Source organism: Gobius niger (assembly GCF_951799975.1).
Source record: "Gobius niger genome assembly, chromosome: 2".
NCBI lineage: Eukaryota > Metazoa > Chordata > Actinopteri > Gobiiformes > Gobiidae > Gobius > Gobius niger.
In genome coordinates, this window is record NC_136853.1 from 41,380,186 (window position 1) to 41,396,948 (window position 16,763).

The following is a 16,763-nucleotide window of genomic DNA, read 5'->3' on the forward strand; positions in this document are numbered from 1 at the left end:
AGACGAGTTGATGTGTAGCTGTCTGATCTTTACGTGTGCGCTCTGTCACGTAAACGGAGCACAGACGGCATTAACATTTAGCCTCTCCTCCTCTCCTCTATGGACCCAAGCGAGGGTGAAGTTAGAAGCGACCAAGCTCTGCCACGTTTTCCCTATTTAAACACGCTTACATGAGCCTTTACACGATCCAAGTATAGCCACACAAAGTTAAACATGGATAAACATTAACATTCTAAGTGGATAAAAAGGGAAACTATATTGTAAGGCGTAATAACACCTTAGGAGCACTTTGACGTCTGCGCAGTAAAATCGAAGGTGTTATTACGCCTTGCAATATAGTTCCCCTTTTTGTTGTTGTGATGTTTTATTTAGTGTAACTATGCTTGGATCATGTAACTGTATTTAAATAGGGAAAGTGTGGAAGAGCTTGGTCGCTTCTAACTTCACTGTTTACGTGACTAAGTGCATGAGTAAAGACCAGACAGGTACAACATCAACTCATCGAAGCTCAGGTAAGAACATATCTCAGTATGGAAAAACGGTGGCCTGTTCCTTTAAGAGGTTAAATGAGATTCTACTCGATGCATCATTTGGGGTTAAGTTCTCTTTGCTGCTAAAACACATTATCATTCATGCAGTAATCAGCCAACAGGACACTCCTTTTGCTTAGTTGCTACTTGTAGGATCAAGTTCCATTCATAGTTGGCTCTGTTTGTTTTGTTTTTTCTGAATGTATTTAAAACGTGTCAATGATATAATCTCAGGACGGTGTTTCCAAACCACACCATGCGGCGGCAGGAGGAGTCCAAGACGAGCGGACAGCTTCATATTCTTCTGGTCGGTATCAAACGGAGACCCATCCCTCTGCCGGTTCAGCTGTACTATCAACAACAGCAGAACCCAGCGGCGCCTCCTGTGGCTCGGCATGAAACTCCGGGAGACCCACAAGCTCCTCCTCCAGGTGTGAAAGCGGTCGAACGAACTTAAAAAAACAAAAAAAGCATATTATCCTTCCCTTTGTTGTGAAGAGATGAAAATATCAATAACACAAATACAGTTTTTGACAGAGCTTAACTGTCGCCGTCTCTCTGTACAGGTTTGCCACCAGGACATCCCGGACAATTTACTCGACCTCCTGCCACTCCGTCTGCACAGGACGCGCCTCACCCCTCCCAACCCTGTGCCGCGCCACGCCCCCTTGTACCCTCCCAGACGTCCCCTCAAATCCCCACACAGCCTAACCCAAACATCCGGTCCCCTATGGCGATCCAGATCCCAAATTCGTCTTCGCCCGTCCCGCAAAACCACAGCCCACAGATCGCCCAAAACACAGCGCTTCCTTCGGCTTCTTCTGCGCCACAGCAGCTTCCGCCGCTCCTCCCCACCGGGACCCCAGTCACGCTGTTTCAACAAGTTCCCCCCGGACACATCCTAACGGCGCGGGTGCAAGGCGTGTGCCCGCCGATCACGCAGCAAGCCCAGCTTTCTCCGCAGTTGGACTCTTCTCAAACTTCCACATCTTCTGCGAATCCCCAGGGCCTCGTCCCGAATGCCGCCAGTTCGCAGGCGTCACGGCTCGGGTTTCAGAACATCGCCCCCAAACCGGCCCCTGCTGCTTCTATAGCCAATCAAAATCAAAGCGTGGTAATAGTGAGTCCGCAGCAGACGCAGAGTTACAATCCTGCCATTCACCAGATCGTTTTAACTAACCCCACATCCCAAGCTATTCAGATTGCGACAGGACAGCCCCCTTCCTCTGCCCCCAATACGCTTTCGCCCAATAACCTGCAGTCAAACCAAAATGTCAGCCAGGCCCTGTCCGTCAAAAGACCACAGCTATCTCCAGCGCCCCCTATCGCCCCCACACAGCAGCCTACCTCCACAGAATCTAGCTTAATTAAACAGCTACTGCTTCCAAAAAGAGGTCCCTCGACGCCCGGGGGTAAGCTAATTTTACCCGCCCCACAAGTACCATCTCCAAACAGCGCCATCGCCCCAAACACGCAGGTCCTGTACCAGCCGCCTCAGCCGCAGCAGCTGAACGTCCAGCTTGTCCCGGGGCAGATGCAGACGCCGGTAGCACCCGCTTTGCTAATGCCCGGGCAGATCATTTCCACGAGTACATCGGCGACGGCGATCATCCAGCAGCCGGGAGTGACGTTCACTGTGGTTCCCAACACGGGCTTCACGAGTTCTTCGGCGGCAGTTACTGTTAGTCAGGGAGCAGTGGCCCCGAGTGTCCTGCCAAACTCGCTCTCATCTGGGACGGTCCCGCAAACCCCGCAGGCGCCGCCCGCCGTCCCGCTTTCGGCGCCCCTCAGAGGAGACAAGATTATCTGCCAGAAAGAGGAGGAGGCTAAAGACGCCACGGGACTGCACGTCCACGAGCGGAGGATAGAGGTCATGGAGAACAACTCTGTGAACGAAGGCGCTGCCAAAAGTAACGGGGTGACCGAGGGGGCCAAGCTGCTAAACGGGCGCAAGTGCACGGAGTCGGATCTACCTCCATACCACTCAGGGAACGGCCAGCAGGGGGCACTCAATGGCCCCACCTCCGAGGAACATCCAGCCAATGGGAAGCAGGCACATTCTCCAACGCAGGAGAGAGGGGAGCCCGCGCCCAAAAAGACTCTGGTGAACGGGGTGTGTGACTTTGAGAGGGACGGCACGGGGGCAAACTTCAACAAAAACATTCCAAATCACTTTGCTTCCAAACAGTTTGTGGGGAATGGGGAGGTGGACCCCTCGGAGAAGCCTGTCCCTCAGCAGGACACTGCCAAAGCCCTGGTCAACGGCCCCCAGACTGTCTCTAATGGACCTTTAGTGGGCGCTGTGCCTGTTCTCAGACAGCAGCTATTTTCAAGCTCCTCCCCTCCCTCAGTCACTCTCGCATCCCAGAGTCAGTCCACTGCGAACGGGGTTTCGTCAGAGGTGCGGGGCATCAAACGTCCCGCGGAGGAGGACCGGACGTCGGCCCCTGCGATTCCAAACAAATTAGGGGTGCGGATCATCACCATCAGCGACCCCAACAACGCAGGCAGCAGCTCCACCATGGTGGCGGTTCCTGCCGGCACAGACCCCAGCACAGTAGCCAAAGTAGCAATAGAGAGCACCTCCCAGAGGAACGGCAGCGCGCCACAGTCTACAAGTACAGCGCAGGTGAGTCCGGTTTCCCTCACACTGGGCCACTGCGGGGGGAACGTATAAACATGCAATAAATGTATGAATCACATAAACCAGAAGACACATGTTTTTTGAAACTAAGTGTTAACACCTTGAGCTAAATGAATATGGGATCTCACTTTCTACATAACTATACGCAATCTGTGAACAGTTGGGTCAATATTGTAAAGTATAAGCACTAAATTCAAAGTCATTTTCTTTGAAATACTATCTTGGCTGCTAATTCTCCAGGGTGTTGTCGACCTAAGTCGCATTTTACACAAGTGTTTTTGAAGCATAAGTAGCTCTCCGATGTTCTGGTTGTATAAAAGTAGCTCGCCGGGTAAAATAGGTTGGAGACCCCTGATCTATTGTAATGCAGTTGTGAAAGACAGGATATTCAAGATGTTCTATAACAAAGACCTATGAATTAACTATTAATGAAAGAGGGTTGTAATTTTAGATGTAATATTGACCCAAAAGGTAATTAGCCCTTTTATTTATTTTTTACATGATCAATTTCTAAAATGTCACTGTAGGCTTGGGTAAAGAGCAAAATAACATTAATGTGTCACTGTCCTTCTGATTGGACCAGAAAGTAGGGCTGGGTGATTTGGCCCAAAAGTCATAACCCGATATATTTAGGTTGAATATCGATATACGATTTATATCCCGATATTTTTTCGGCAAAGTGAGAGCTATGAAGTGAAATGTTATGTCATAATCAAAGCCAAATACATGTAGTTTTATTGAAAACTCACTGTAAAATGTAAACATAAACACTGGATAACAAAGCTCCGTAAGGTCCACATAAATAAAAACATATTTTAAATAAAAATGGCCTATAAAATAAGTATTACAGCGCAAATTTGAACTATAGCGATATATGCGATTTGGTCTAATTCCGTATCTCATTTAAAAATATATAGATATATCTTAAATATCGATATATCGCCCAGCACTACCAGAAAGCCACTCTGAGTTTGCAAAATTTCAAAAGTAAATGATCAAGCTCCCTCCCCCTTTTTTTTTGGAGTGGGCCCGGCAGGCCGGTTCACAGAAAAGCTCGGGGATTCTGATGAATTGCTGAGATCAGCAAAGGGAGGGACTTAAGAAAAAATCTATCATTTACAACTTACATTACATCAAACTGCAGGCCCAGGCGCTCTTTTACACGTTGTCTATTGAGTTTGGAAAACATTTAAACTTGGAAATGTAAACGATGGAAATAAAACCTACATTTTTGGGGATATTTTTAAGAATGTCTCATCTGCAATCTCATCTTTCTTGCTTCATTATTCACGTTAACTTTTGGTCTGGGCAGTGCTTGGACAGATGTGTGTTTGGTCTGATGTGAACAAGGAGATTTACAGGCTTTAACTGTGTGTCCAATGGTGAATGTGTTGCAAAGTCTTAGTATTGCCTTTGCTGGAGGTCAAGAAGGTGAGGCCAGTTGAAGTCTGTGGCTCTCGCCGATACCCACCTCCAAAAGTAACGCGGCCGAGAGAACGACTCGTGCCATGAGAGCAAACGTGGCCCGGGCTACTTCTCTGCCTACAATAACACATTCTCAAAGATAATAATGCACTTCCATGTTATCACTCCTCTGTACTGACGGTCACCTCTATCCTCCACAGCCCACAGTAACGCCGTCCCCACCTCCTCCTCCCCCGCCGCTGTCCCAGCCTGCTCCGGTCTCCAGTCCCCAGCCCACGCCTCAGCAGCCCCCCTCAGCAGCGCCTGTACCTCCCCCAGAGCAGAGCAGGAAACCAGGCCAAAACTTCAAGTGTCTGTGGCAGTCCTGTAAACGGTATGGCAGTTCATCTCTCCTTTGCCACGTCTGGTTATAAGTCCGCTTGTTATTGTTTTGGTGAGGGCAACTTGATTATTTATACCTTGAGAGGTGATGTAATAAAGGGTCACACCTAAAATGCTACTGAATGATTATTAGCCAACAGCTCCAATAATACACAGACTACAAATAGTTTTTCAGCGATTGAATTTGGGTATTTTACAACATCGGCTATCGACCAATTTAGCGCCGATAAAAGCCGATATCTCCGGGACCGAATGATGATGGACAGAGCAAAGTCAGAACTTTAAAACGAGTCCTCCCACAACTCAATAGGTCTCAGGGGATGAGAGAAACAGCACGATGAAATGATGAATGATTTGTTAGCTACAAGTTTAAAGCCACACCGCGTAGAATTGTACCTAATAAATAAAATTGAAATACAAGCATTTATTTTATGACAGATATTTTCATCATTGAAAAATATCTCATAAATGTACAAACAAACATCTATGAGGGTCACCTCTCCTAAGATATGACTGTAAACTTTACTGGGAGCAGTGTTAATTTCGTTGACTAAAATATTTTGTCTTAATTTTAGTCAAAGTGATATTTTTGACGACTAAAATTGGACTAAAACTAAATTAAAAGTTTTTCATGAGACTAAAACTATGACTAAAATGTCCAGATATTTTAGTCGACTAAAATAAGACTAAATACAAATGAAAGGGAGAGACTTAAAATCATCCAAACTTCTATTGACAGTCTGAAAGAGCCTCATATCATGTAAATTCACTGCCAAAGGAGCAGCTCCATGAAGCAGAGGAACAAGAATAAATATGATTATAATGAATATTATCAATGCAAAGTCAACTAAATTCGTCTTAAATTTAGTCAACTAAATTAACTTGCAATTTTAGTCGACTAAAACTAGACTAAAATTGAAGATATTTTTTTGACTAAAACTAGACTAAAATGGAATTACATTTTCGTCAAAAGACTAAGGCTAAAACTAAATTAAAATATGTTGTCAAAATTAAGACTGACTGGGAGTGGGCACGTCTCCAGCTCGTCTCCATGGAGATGTGATGAAAGGCAGTAGAATTTGAGATTTAAACAGGTTAGTTTCTCATCCAAATCCATTCTTTCATTACACACTGCAGTAACAGCATTTTCTGTGTTGAGCTGGTCATTAGGAGTGTGTTTTGTTTTGCCCGCAAAAGTATAGTCCAAAATGTTACGCAGTGTACCTTTTAAGTACAAGTTTCACTAAACCTCAAGGAATATGAACATGCTGTAGAAGAAGACGAAGATCTTGTAGGTCATTTTGAAGCACAGAATCTGGAGAATCCAATCGCTGAGTTAGTTTTAACCTCCACAATTGTATTTCCGATCGCCGCTTAAAATGCTGCAGCTAGCAACAGTATGCTAATGCTGACGGCAGTATGCTAATGCTAATGGCAACTAATCAAAGCTGGGACAGAAACTATGGTTGAATCACCTAAAGTAATGAAATAAAATGGGCCTCTGTTGAAGTGACCAAGTATTTATGTTTTTACAGGATTATAGACCAGATCTTTAGAAAAATCGGTCAAAAATTAGAGCAGAATATATCTGCTTCGGCCAATAAAAATCCCCAAAAATCGGCCTTAGAAAAATGGATCGGTCGACCTCTAAGCTATACCTTTCCTTTAGTCGTATATTAGTAACACTAGTATATTGTTTCTAAATATATAATATAAATAGATGTACATAGGCTGCTATATTGCTTTGGTGTCACATACTTTTTTGGGGGGGTGAAGAATATGAATATGAAACCATTAAAACCTCTCCTTTCATTGTCTCTTCACGTGCAGGTGGTTCGAGACGCCCAGTCAGGTTTTCTACCATGCGGCGACGACACACGGAGGGAAAGAGGCGTTCGGAGGGAAGTGTCTATGGGAAGGCTGCGACCCGTTACCGCGACAAAGACTCTCCTTCATCACGCATCTACAGGTACAAATCACACCGGACTGAACCCAGTAAGACCAAGCGAATGAAATTAAATCCTGTTTTTGTTTTATTTCTCAGGATAAGCACTGTTCTAGAGAGGCTTTACTGGCCGGACTGAAGCTGGAGGAGCAGAGGACGCAGAGTCCTAATCAGACTCCATCTCAGTGAGTAGCACCTGTTTATCAAGTTGTTATCGTAGAGTAGGTGATCGTCTTCTAGGGACTCGCTGTCTGTCATACTTTTGAAAATGTTTATTCGAACAGGTCTAATGTCTTTAAAGTGGACATATCATGCAAAATCGACTTTCTTGAGGTTTAAACCATGTTTTAAAGCCCATAATCCAACATTATCGATTTTGAGCCACACACTGCTGGAGCTGCTCACACGCACGTCCAATCTTAGTTATTTTTTTTAGAAAATGATTCCTATAGCTGCCAGCAGGAGGAGCCCCGGTCAACATTTTCAGCAGCTCCTTCTCCTGCAATTCAATGTTACTATTTAATACACAGAACTTCTGACCCCCAATATGATTTTGAGAAATACTATTATGAAAATAAGGGATCAAATACCTGTTGAAGTACTCTAGAAATGCAAGGAATAGTGTCATGATTTTTTAAATGTCCTTGCAGAACTTCCCACTTGGTCATGTGTAATGTAAAACAGTGATTCTCAACTGGTGGGTCACGAAACTACACGGAAACGCACTGGAGTCTGTTCAAATTAATATTATTGGGTTGTTTTGATCATAATTTCAGTCTCAAAAGCAAATCTACGGCATGTTCAATAAAAACATGTGTGGTAAATGCAATATTTTATACAATACATGCCAAAATACAGTTTTATTTGGGTCGCAGCTTGTCATTAAGGTAATGGCGGTCTCAGAATTTACTGCTCCATATGCATGACATTTCCACTTTAAAAGAAAAAGGAAGTGCTGATCCTCACTGCTTCAGCGGGACCGACTGTAGTCCAGTGTTAATTTTGACATATTTTTGTTTAGTTTTAGTCTTTTGATGAAAATGAAAAAAAAATGAATCTTCTATTTTAGTCTAGTTTTAGTCACCTACAGTTGCATGTCAATTTAATCAACTAAATTTAACACTTTGCAAACAATTCTGCATTAGTAATATTTATTATAATCATTTTTAATCAAGGTTCTCTGCTTCATGTTTCTTCGCTCACATGAACAAAGCTCAGAGCTGCTCCTTTAAATGATATGAGGCTCCTTCAAACTGTCACTGGAAGTTTGGATGATTTTAGTCTCTGCTTTTCATTTTTATTTAGTCTTATTTCAGTCGACCAACATATCTGAAGCTCATAGTCCTAGTTTTAGTCTCATGAAGAACTTTTCATTTAGTTTAAAGGAATAGGCCACCGTTTTTACATACTGAGATATGTTCTTACCTGAGCTTTGACGAGTTCTTTAGGACCTGTCTGATCTTCACCCGTGCCTTCAGTCATGTAAACACAGCGCAGACGGCGTTAGCATTTAGCCTCTCCCTCTCTCCTCTATAGCTCCAAATTTTCTAAGGGGGGGACTATATTGTAAGGCGTAATAATACCAGGAGAGTTGTTCAAAATCCGCGCAGTAATCTTCACTTTACTGTGCGGACGCCAAATTACTCCTGGTATTATTACGCCTTACAATATAGTCCCCCCTTTTATCCGCTTAGAAAATCCACATTGTTTAATTTTGTGTAATTATACTTTGTAGTGGAACACTTCACGTAACCATATTTAAATAGGGAAAACGTGGAAGAGCTTGGTAGCTTCTATCTTGACCTGTTTTGGAGCTATAGTGGAGAGAGGGAGAGGCTAAATGCTAACGCCGTCTGCGCTGTGTTTACGTGACTGAAGGCATGGGTGAAGATCAGACAGGTCCTAAAGAACTCGTCAAAGCTAAGGTAAGAACATATCTCAGTATGTAAAAACGGTGGCCTATTCCTTTAAGTCCAATTTAAGTCAGCAAAAATTTTACTAAAATTATGACGAAATATTTGAATCGACAAAATTAACACTGTCGTTGTCTTGTCATGAAACGAGCCAGCTAGTTCTACTCATTAATACTACAAAGTATTTTACCCAAAGACTAGATGCTGTTCCCTTTGGGCCACCTGAATGTGCTGCAGTTATTTCGGGTGATGTCAATTTGCAGGAGCAGCACGGTCATTGTCATGTCTCACATTGTGCACATAATGTGTTCCAGGACTCCACCAGCAGGGGGCAGCACTCCGACGGCACAAAGAGCACCCAAAGCTATTGTCAATCACCCGAGTGCAGCTCTCATGGCCCTGCGCCGCGGCTCTCGAAACCTCGTCTTTAGGGACTTCACTGTGAGTACCACCAGCCTCACCCTTTTACATCGACACATTGGTTTTGTTGATTAATATGTGCAAATAACTCGATAAAAGCCACTTTGTATTGACACCGATTTGTTTCTCTTTTCCAGGATGAGAAGGAGGGACCAGTGACGAAACACATAAGACTCACTGCTGCCTTAACGTTAAAGAACATAGCTAAGCACTCAGACTGTGGTCGCACGTAAGTAATTACTCCTTTCAGAATTACAGTCCTAAAGTATTCTTAAAGGGATTTTTCAGGATTTTTGACATGGGGCCTCATTTCCTAGTTATCCAGAGTGTTGCTGATTTCAGGAGATATTTTTTTCATGCAGTTCTTATGTTTGAAGAGTTTCGTGGCGCTAGGCTAGTGCAAGGCTAGCACATTTCTATGGTATCAGCTAGCCTGCATTAAAAACAGTCTGACTCCACAGTGCACCTGAGGCAAATCACTTATAACACCAGACTAACCATATAAATGTCTGTGTTGATAGAATCATTTTAACCATTTTGCATTTAAAATAACTTATATTTGAGCAGCATCAGCTTTGTGGTTGTACAAGCTACGCAGCGGCGGAGTGATCTGCTAGAAAATAGTCCCTCAAAATGCGATCATTCATGTGATGCAGGTCAGTTATGGTCCAAAAATTATTCTATCGACACAGACATTTATATGGTTAGTCTGGCGTTATAAGTGATTTGCCTCAGGTGCACTGAGGAGGCATAAGACTGTTTTTAATGCAGGCTAGCTGATACCATAGAAATGCGCTAGCCCAGCACTAGCCTAGCGCCACGTAACTCTTCAAATATAAGAACTGCATGAATTACAAAAGAATATCTCCAGAAATCAGCAACACTCTGGATAACTAGGAAATGAGGCCCTATGTCAAAAATCCTGAAATATCCCTTTAAGAACCCGCACTTCTTAAAGCACTCAGCCGTCCATGAAATGTGTGGTTTTGTTTTTCTACACCACTAAACTATTAGAGATGCACGTATTTGTTAGTCTTTGATTAAAATGAACTGCTAATATAAACGATAGTTAAATGTTTCCTAGTTTGACCTTGTATCTGCAACAAACTGCAGTAAACATGATCTAGCTTTAAACTCATGAAAAAGCTTATCATTTGGAACCTTGCACTTTTTATATAACTGTGCTTTCTGCTTTTATAACCCTAATTGGTCCCACTTGATTATTATGGGAAACATAAAAACATTTAGAAATACAAAGGATAGACGTCTGCACTGATGTCATTCATAATCTAGTTTAGGGCAGCCTGACCGGGTCAACACGGAGCCCCAGATGGTTTTATTATTTTGTTTCTGCACCATTTCCTATCGTTAGGCATAATGTTGTGAATCTTTGACCTATAATAAGCCGAATGCCCATCTCGACCGCTGTTCTAGTTTTTATTCTATTTTTATTTATTCTTAATTCCTTATTGTTATGATTTCGCCCCCTTGGATTTTTGCTTTTACTTATTGTACATGAGAGGATACTTCTTTTTTATACTATTTAACTGTTAACACATTACCTGTCTATTTTGCACACCCTGATATTAAATGCCGAATCGAATGTAACAAGTGAATTTCTCCGTTGTGAGATCAATAAAGGATTATCTTATCTTGAAAGCGAGGGGAAAGTCAGGACGGCGGCTCCGTAGGCAGGAGCGGACCAGAGCGGACCAGAGCAGCAGGGGAATGACAGGACCTGGGATCAGCCCGACACTGACACCGCCACTTTTTAAATAATTTAAATTCGTCTGGGAATCACACGGAAAAGTTTCAAAACGGCGTTGATGTTAGACCATCAGATCACTCGTAAAAAAAATACCAATTAGGTACATTACACATACACATAATCTATCTACATTATGTGTATGTGGATCTCTCAATTAAAACAAAGCTTCTGTCCCCTCCTTATTGACAAAAAAAAGGATTCTATGTTGTTTTTATTTCTCATTCCATTTTAAATGTTGCACCCTTCGAGATTGGGTGAGGAGCTCAGTTACCCGGGAGGAGCTCGGAGTAGAGTCGCTGCTCCTTCACGTCGAAAGGAGCAGCTGAGGTGGCTAGTGCATCTGTTCCAGGTGCCTCCTGTTCCCCTCCCGCGGGAGGTTTTCCAGGCATGTCCTAGTGGGACAAGACCCAGGACACGCTGGTGGGACTATGTCTCCGAGCTGGCCTGGTGTTGCCTCAGGGTCCCCCCAGAACAGCTGGAGGAGGTGTGTGTGGATCGGGAAGTCTGGGCATCTCTGCTGAGACTGCTGCCCCCGCGACCCGGCCCCGGATAAAGCGGAAGAAAATGGATGGATGGCATTTTAAATGTTCTGAATATCGGCGACATGAGGCCACAGTTTCAGACCCTGGACTTTGTCCAACTGTCGCCTTCAAGGGTCAGAAATGTTTTTCTCACATAGTTATTCCAACTATGTGAACAAGGACTTTACACATGAACGGCCGTTCAGTTCTTTCAGTTTCTGTCGATCTCCGTACACAGCTCTGGTTGTAAAAATAAACTTTAAGCAAATATTGGAACGAGCTCCAAATCAGAAAAACGCTTTAAATCATCAACTTTCCAGTGGTTAAAACGGTCCAAATCAGAGCTTTCTTTGTTGCTTTGCGCTAACTATCAATATTGTTTGGTAGCCAAAAGAAATCTCTTACCCAAAATGCAACGGGCGACCTGAGATGTGCATTCGGCTTATTGTTTGGTTATTGTTCTAAACTATGGCAGAGTAATGAAAGGAAAATACTGTCGATCATTGGTTTGATTTTTGTTTTACTTCACATGTTGTGACTCTAACCCCATAATGTCAGAAAGTTTAACTCCCCCGTGATGTGAACCGTCTCTCCTGTACTCAGTGTTTTTTCCTCTCTTCCAGGTTGGTAAAAAAGCACGAGACACACCTTTCTGTGCTTGCACTAAGTAACATGGAGGTCTCCACCACGCTCGCCAAATGCCTTTACGAACTGACGCGCTCACTGCAGACACAGACCCAGGTGCAACCCTAAAGGACAGAACTCGCCCCCTCCTTTCCCTCTCCTTTCCCTCTCCAGCCCCGAGGACACGAGGGGGGTGTGTGTGATCCGAAACGGGACACCCCCCGGCACCCGCCCTGTCCCAACCACCACTAACTCAACGCGAACTCCTCTTTTTTGCCAACTATCTGTCTCTCGAAACCATTTTTCACTCTCAAAACAAACTGCCACGGGGTCTTCCACCAGCCGCCCATCAGGGGGAGCTCTACTCGGACTGCTTCCCTGAGGGACCCTCCCCAACATCCACAAACCCCCCCCAGGAGAAACTCGAGCACACTTTGGTTTCTTTTTCTAGCAAATCGGACGCGTTGGAAGAATTTTGACTGAAACTCAAGCGGCGCGGCAGTGATTCGGCGACTGGTGAAGCGGACTAGAAATACGTTGTTTTTGTTTTGTTTTTCTTTTAGAAATTTGGTAGCTTGGTTTTTCTTACTTGAGTCATATATTTTCACTTATTTATTATTGAATTAAATACCATTACAATTAATAAAAAAGATTCTTGTAAATACGATGTGAATATATATAAAGAAAAATCCTCTTTCACGCCCGATGGAGCAGCCACTGGAGAGCGCTGCGGAGTCATAGAAGCATTACTTTTGGTAGGATCGAATAGTTTTTTTTTGTTCCGTTTTGCGTTTTATAAAGATCCCTGGTCACTTGTATCTAATGTGATTCTATACTCAGCAGTGGATGAATGTACTTAATACATGTAAATACTTCTCGCAAAAGGTACTGTTTGCTGTAAAACTTAGGGCGGGGGATTAAAAAGCAGTTTTTTGTGGAACTGTGACTCTTTTGTATAATAACTTGTAGACTCATTTTGCTGGCTGAAAGAGTATAATATATCTTGTCATTTTGTAGAAGAAAAAAAAAAAAATATCAAAATTATCCTCCTCCTTCCCCCCCTTCACTCCCACCGAAAATTTCAACACGCACACGATTTAACATATACCCACTGTGTACATGTTTTGTCATAGTACGGGCGAGAGAGCACGTACCTAGTGAGGTTTTTTTTTTTGGTATTTGTACAATTGGTTTAAATACATGGATTTTTATACTACAGGTTTCCTTCCTTGTTTTGCTTTTACGTGCTGCAGGTATGATCTTCACTACGTTTTTTTTCTATCCTGATATAGTGTGGAGCATTATTGTATTTTTTTTTTTTCCCCTTCATTCTTAAGTCATTGCCACATTCCTGTACCTGGAAACGCTGTCCTCTTCTTACGGTGTGTTGTGTAACATTAAAATGACTGCCTCCCGTTTGCATCGACCCGGGCCACTTCCCCCCCAGATCTGCAGTGTCCGTAGGATGTGTGACTATACATAGACCTAACAGTCTGTTAGAGATTGGCTTTATTTACTTTGGTGACTGTTTATAGTTTTTAAATAAAACACTGATCATTTTGCTCTGGTCCATGCTTTCAATTACATTCTGTTTTTATTGTGATGTTGTTAATCCTCCCTCAGCCTAAAGACCATGTGACCTGCAAGAGCCAGACTGATATAACGGCGCCGACAGCTTAAGCCAGGGGTGTCCAAAGTGCGGCCCGGGGGCCAAACACGGCCCTCATACCAATTTTTGGCCCTCTGCCTTCTTGCTGAATCAGTACACATCACCAGAGATGGTTCTTTTTATTTGAAATGTAATAATTCTACACAATTCTAACCTAACAACTAACATTTTATTGTGAGACAGAGCTGGCATGAAGGTATTAAAGCAGTACTAAGTAACTCTTCCCCCCAGAGGCCATAAGCGCAACTGCAGGTGTCGTAGCAAGTTGCGATTTTAAGTTATTAATTGTCTTGGAGAGTAAATACTACGCTGACAGAAAAGGCGAAGGGAGAGAGGGTTACTGTGCATCCAATTATACAATGGAAATATTTTTTTTTCACTCAAACTTTGCTGTAAATACTGTTTAAAGTGACGTTAGCCCGCAGTTAGCTTTGCCCGTTAGCATGTTAGCTTCTTCTTCGTGATTCCACTAGTGTGTATTGCTTTCTCCGGACCGGTGGCAGTCAAGTTGCAAACATGGTTTTCTGTCCAGAGACACCAGGGGGAGATGAAACACCCTCCAATCATCCCATAAACACTTGTATTACCCCCACAGGGACTACGGAAAGGATTTATAAGGTAAACACGTTACTTAGTACTGCTTTAACCGTTTCTACTCTAAAGAGCCACATATAGCTCCCGGTCCCGGTATTTGGACGCAAAGGGACACAAGGGGGCGCCCTTCCAACCTTCTCAGTGTAAATGTGAATCAACTTTCTTCAGAGTTAGACGGGTCAGACACCATGAGCGACAGTAACATGACGCCAAATACAATGTGCTCTTTGTTTCTTGTTAAAAGGCTGAGGCCTCATTGCTCTTCAGTCACAGATTGAGAAGTGAAGAAGGAAGTCATGGAGCTTCTGCTTTAGACAGAACTTCAGGCTTCTGATAATAATAATGCATCGGTTTTATATAGCGCTTTTCTGGACACTCACTCGAATAGTGCTTTACATTGCACTATTCGTTCACTCCATACTTGGTGGTGGTAAGCTACTATTGTGACCACAGCTGCCCTGGGGTAGACTGATCTAAGTGGTAGTAAAATAATGAAATGAAAGTTCTAATTACTTTTTTATTAGGTTGAAGAAAATATCCATGTATATTATCTGCTGTAGAGTCGTGTGTCCCAGTTCCCCTGAGTTGTCGTGGGTCATGGTGTAATGTTCTAAAGCAGAATATCCATGACTTCCTTCTTCACTTCTCCGCCTGTGACTGAAGAGCTTTGAGGCCTCACTATTTAGCATCATGTTACTGTCACTCACGGTGTCTGACCTACAGTGTAACTCTGAAGCCAATCAAATCACAGTGACTCAGAGTGGGTTGTTCTCAAATCTGCACCAAACGCCAAGATCTAAGCTCTAAGAATCAAAATAATAAACCCAGAGTAGAAAGGGTTAAGCATAAATAAAGGTGTGGGGCACAATTTAAACCTCTGCTAGTCAAAGGTTATGCGGCACTGACCACAGATCTATGGCCCTTCCCCCTGTGTACGCGTCAATATGCGGCCACCCCTGGCTTAAACACTGACTGGCTCAAATCGTTTGGGGAGAAAACGAGCGGCTGGAGCTGCATTTGTTGCTGATTGGATCAAACACACTGCAAATCCTTTTAAATATCGGTTTTTAAAACTCTTATGTGTGTTCGTAAAGGATGTCTGTTGTTGCTTGTTAAAGTGATAGTCTGTAAGTTTGCAAAGTGAGGAGAGATAAGAGTGAAATTTGAAAGTAAATCAAATTTGTCCTCCCTTCAACCAGTCCTAGTTTGCAAAATGAGAGCAGGAATAGAGCTTTCAAAAGGAAGTGGTTGAGCTCCTCCCCCTCCCTCCTGATTGGACCTGACAGGCCAGCTCACAGGAAAGCGCTTCTCATTGGTCAAAGTTGTATCCCGGGGATTCTGATTCGTTGTAGAAATCAGCAAAGGCAGAGGCTTTAGAAAAGATATTATTTAATATTACTTATGTTACGTCAAATTTCAAGCCCAGGCAGTCAATTATTCACAATCTACTATATTTGTAAAACATTTAAACTTCCAGACTATCACTTTAACCTCTTAACTCCCACCTTAACCGAGCACATTTTCTCCAGTTTGGCTAAACCCCAGTCCAAAAGCGTCTGGAAAAAAAGCTTTGAAAATAGCGACAGAACTGAGACGAAAACAATGAGAATGTGACAAAAAATGACAAAAAATTGACGAAAAATGACAAAAAAAATGGACGAAAAAATGACAAAAAAATGACGGACAAAAAGTGAAAAAAAAATTAAAAAAAAAAATTATAAAAAAGTTACAAAAATGACTTGAAACCCCCCCAAAAAATGACGTGAGGAAAAAGATCCATTTAGATGAGTTCTGTAGATCTTAGCTTTCAAATGAGGCGTTACACTGGCCTACAGGATTTGGGTAAAGCTGAACTGGAGAAAATGCTCTCGGTTCAGGCGAGAGTTAAGGGGTTAAAGGAACAGTTTTTACATACTGAGATATGCTCTTACCTTAGCTTAGACGAGTTCTTTAGTACCTGTCTGGTCTTCCCCTGTGAAATCCGCGCAGTAATATCTTTACTGTGCGGACGCCGAGCTACTCCTAGTATTATTACGCCTTACAATATAGTTCCCCCTTTTGTCAGCTTAGAAAATCCACATTGTTTAATTTTGTGTAATTATACTTTGTAGCGGAACACTTCACGTAACCATATTTAAATAGGGAAAACGTGGAAGAGCTTGGCAGCTTCTATCTTGACCTGTTTTGGAGCTATAGTGGAGAGAGGGAGAGGCTAAATGCTAACGCCGTCTGCGCTGTGTCTAGCAAAAAGACCAAAGATGTTGCTAGCATTTGGCCTCTCCCAGTGTATTCCTATCGCTCCAAATGGGGTGAAGTTAAAAGCGACCAA

At 43.0% G+C, this 16,763-nt stretch overlaps 1 protein-coding gene across 2 annotated transcripts in view; it reads left to right on the forward strand.

Annotated features, from left to right (window-relative positions):
- The window catches only part of arid2 (AT-rich interactive domain 2), a 54,053-nt gene extending 41,738 nt beyond the window's left edge, over window positions 1-12,315 (forward strand). For both annotated transcript variants that reach the window (XM_079552371.1, XM_079552372.1), the window contains exons 14-21: window positions 765-961; window positions 1,097-3,159; window positions 4,800-4,972; window positions 6,811-6,949; window positions 7,025-7,110; window positions 9,153-9,279; window positions 9,396-9,487; window positions 12,171-12,315. In XM_079552371.1, coding sequence (XP_079408497.1) covers window positions 765-961; window positions 1,097-3,159; window positions 4,800-4,972; window positions 6,811-6,949; window positions 7,025-7,110; window positions 9,153-9,279; window positions 9,396-9,487; window positions 12,171-12,300 — 3,007 coding nt within the window. In that variant the 3' untranslated portion in view covers window positions 12,301-12,315. The remainder of the gene's footprint in view (window positions 1-764; window positions 962-1,096; window positions 3,160-4,799; window positions 4,973-6,810; window positions 6,950-7,024; window positions 7,111-9,152; window positions 9,280-9,395; window positions 9,488-12,170) is intronic.
- Window positions 12,316-16,763: the final 4,448 nt, after the last annotated feature.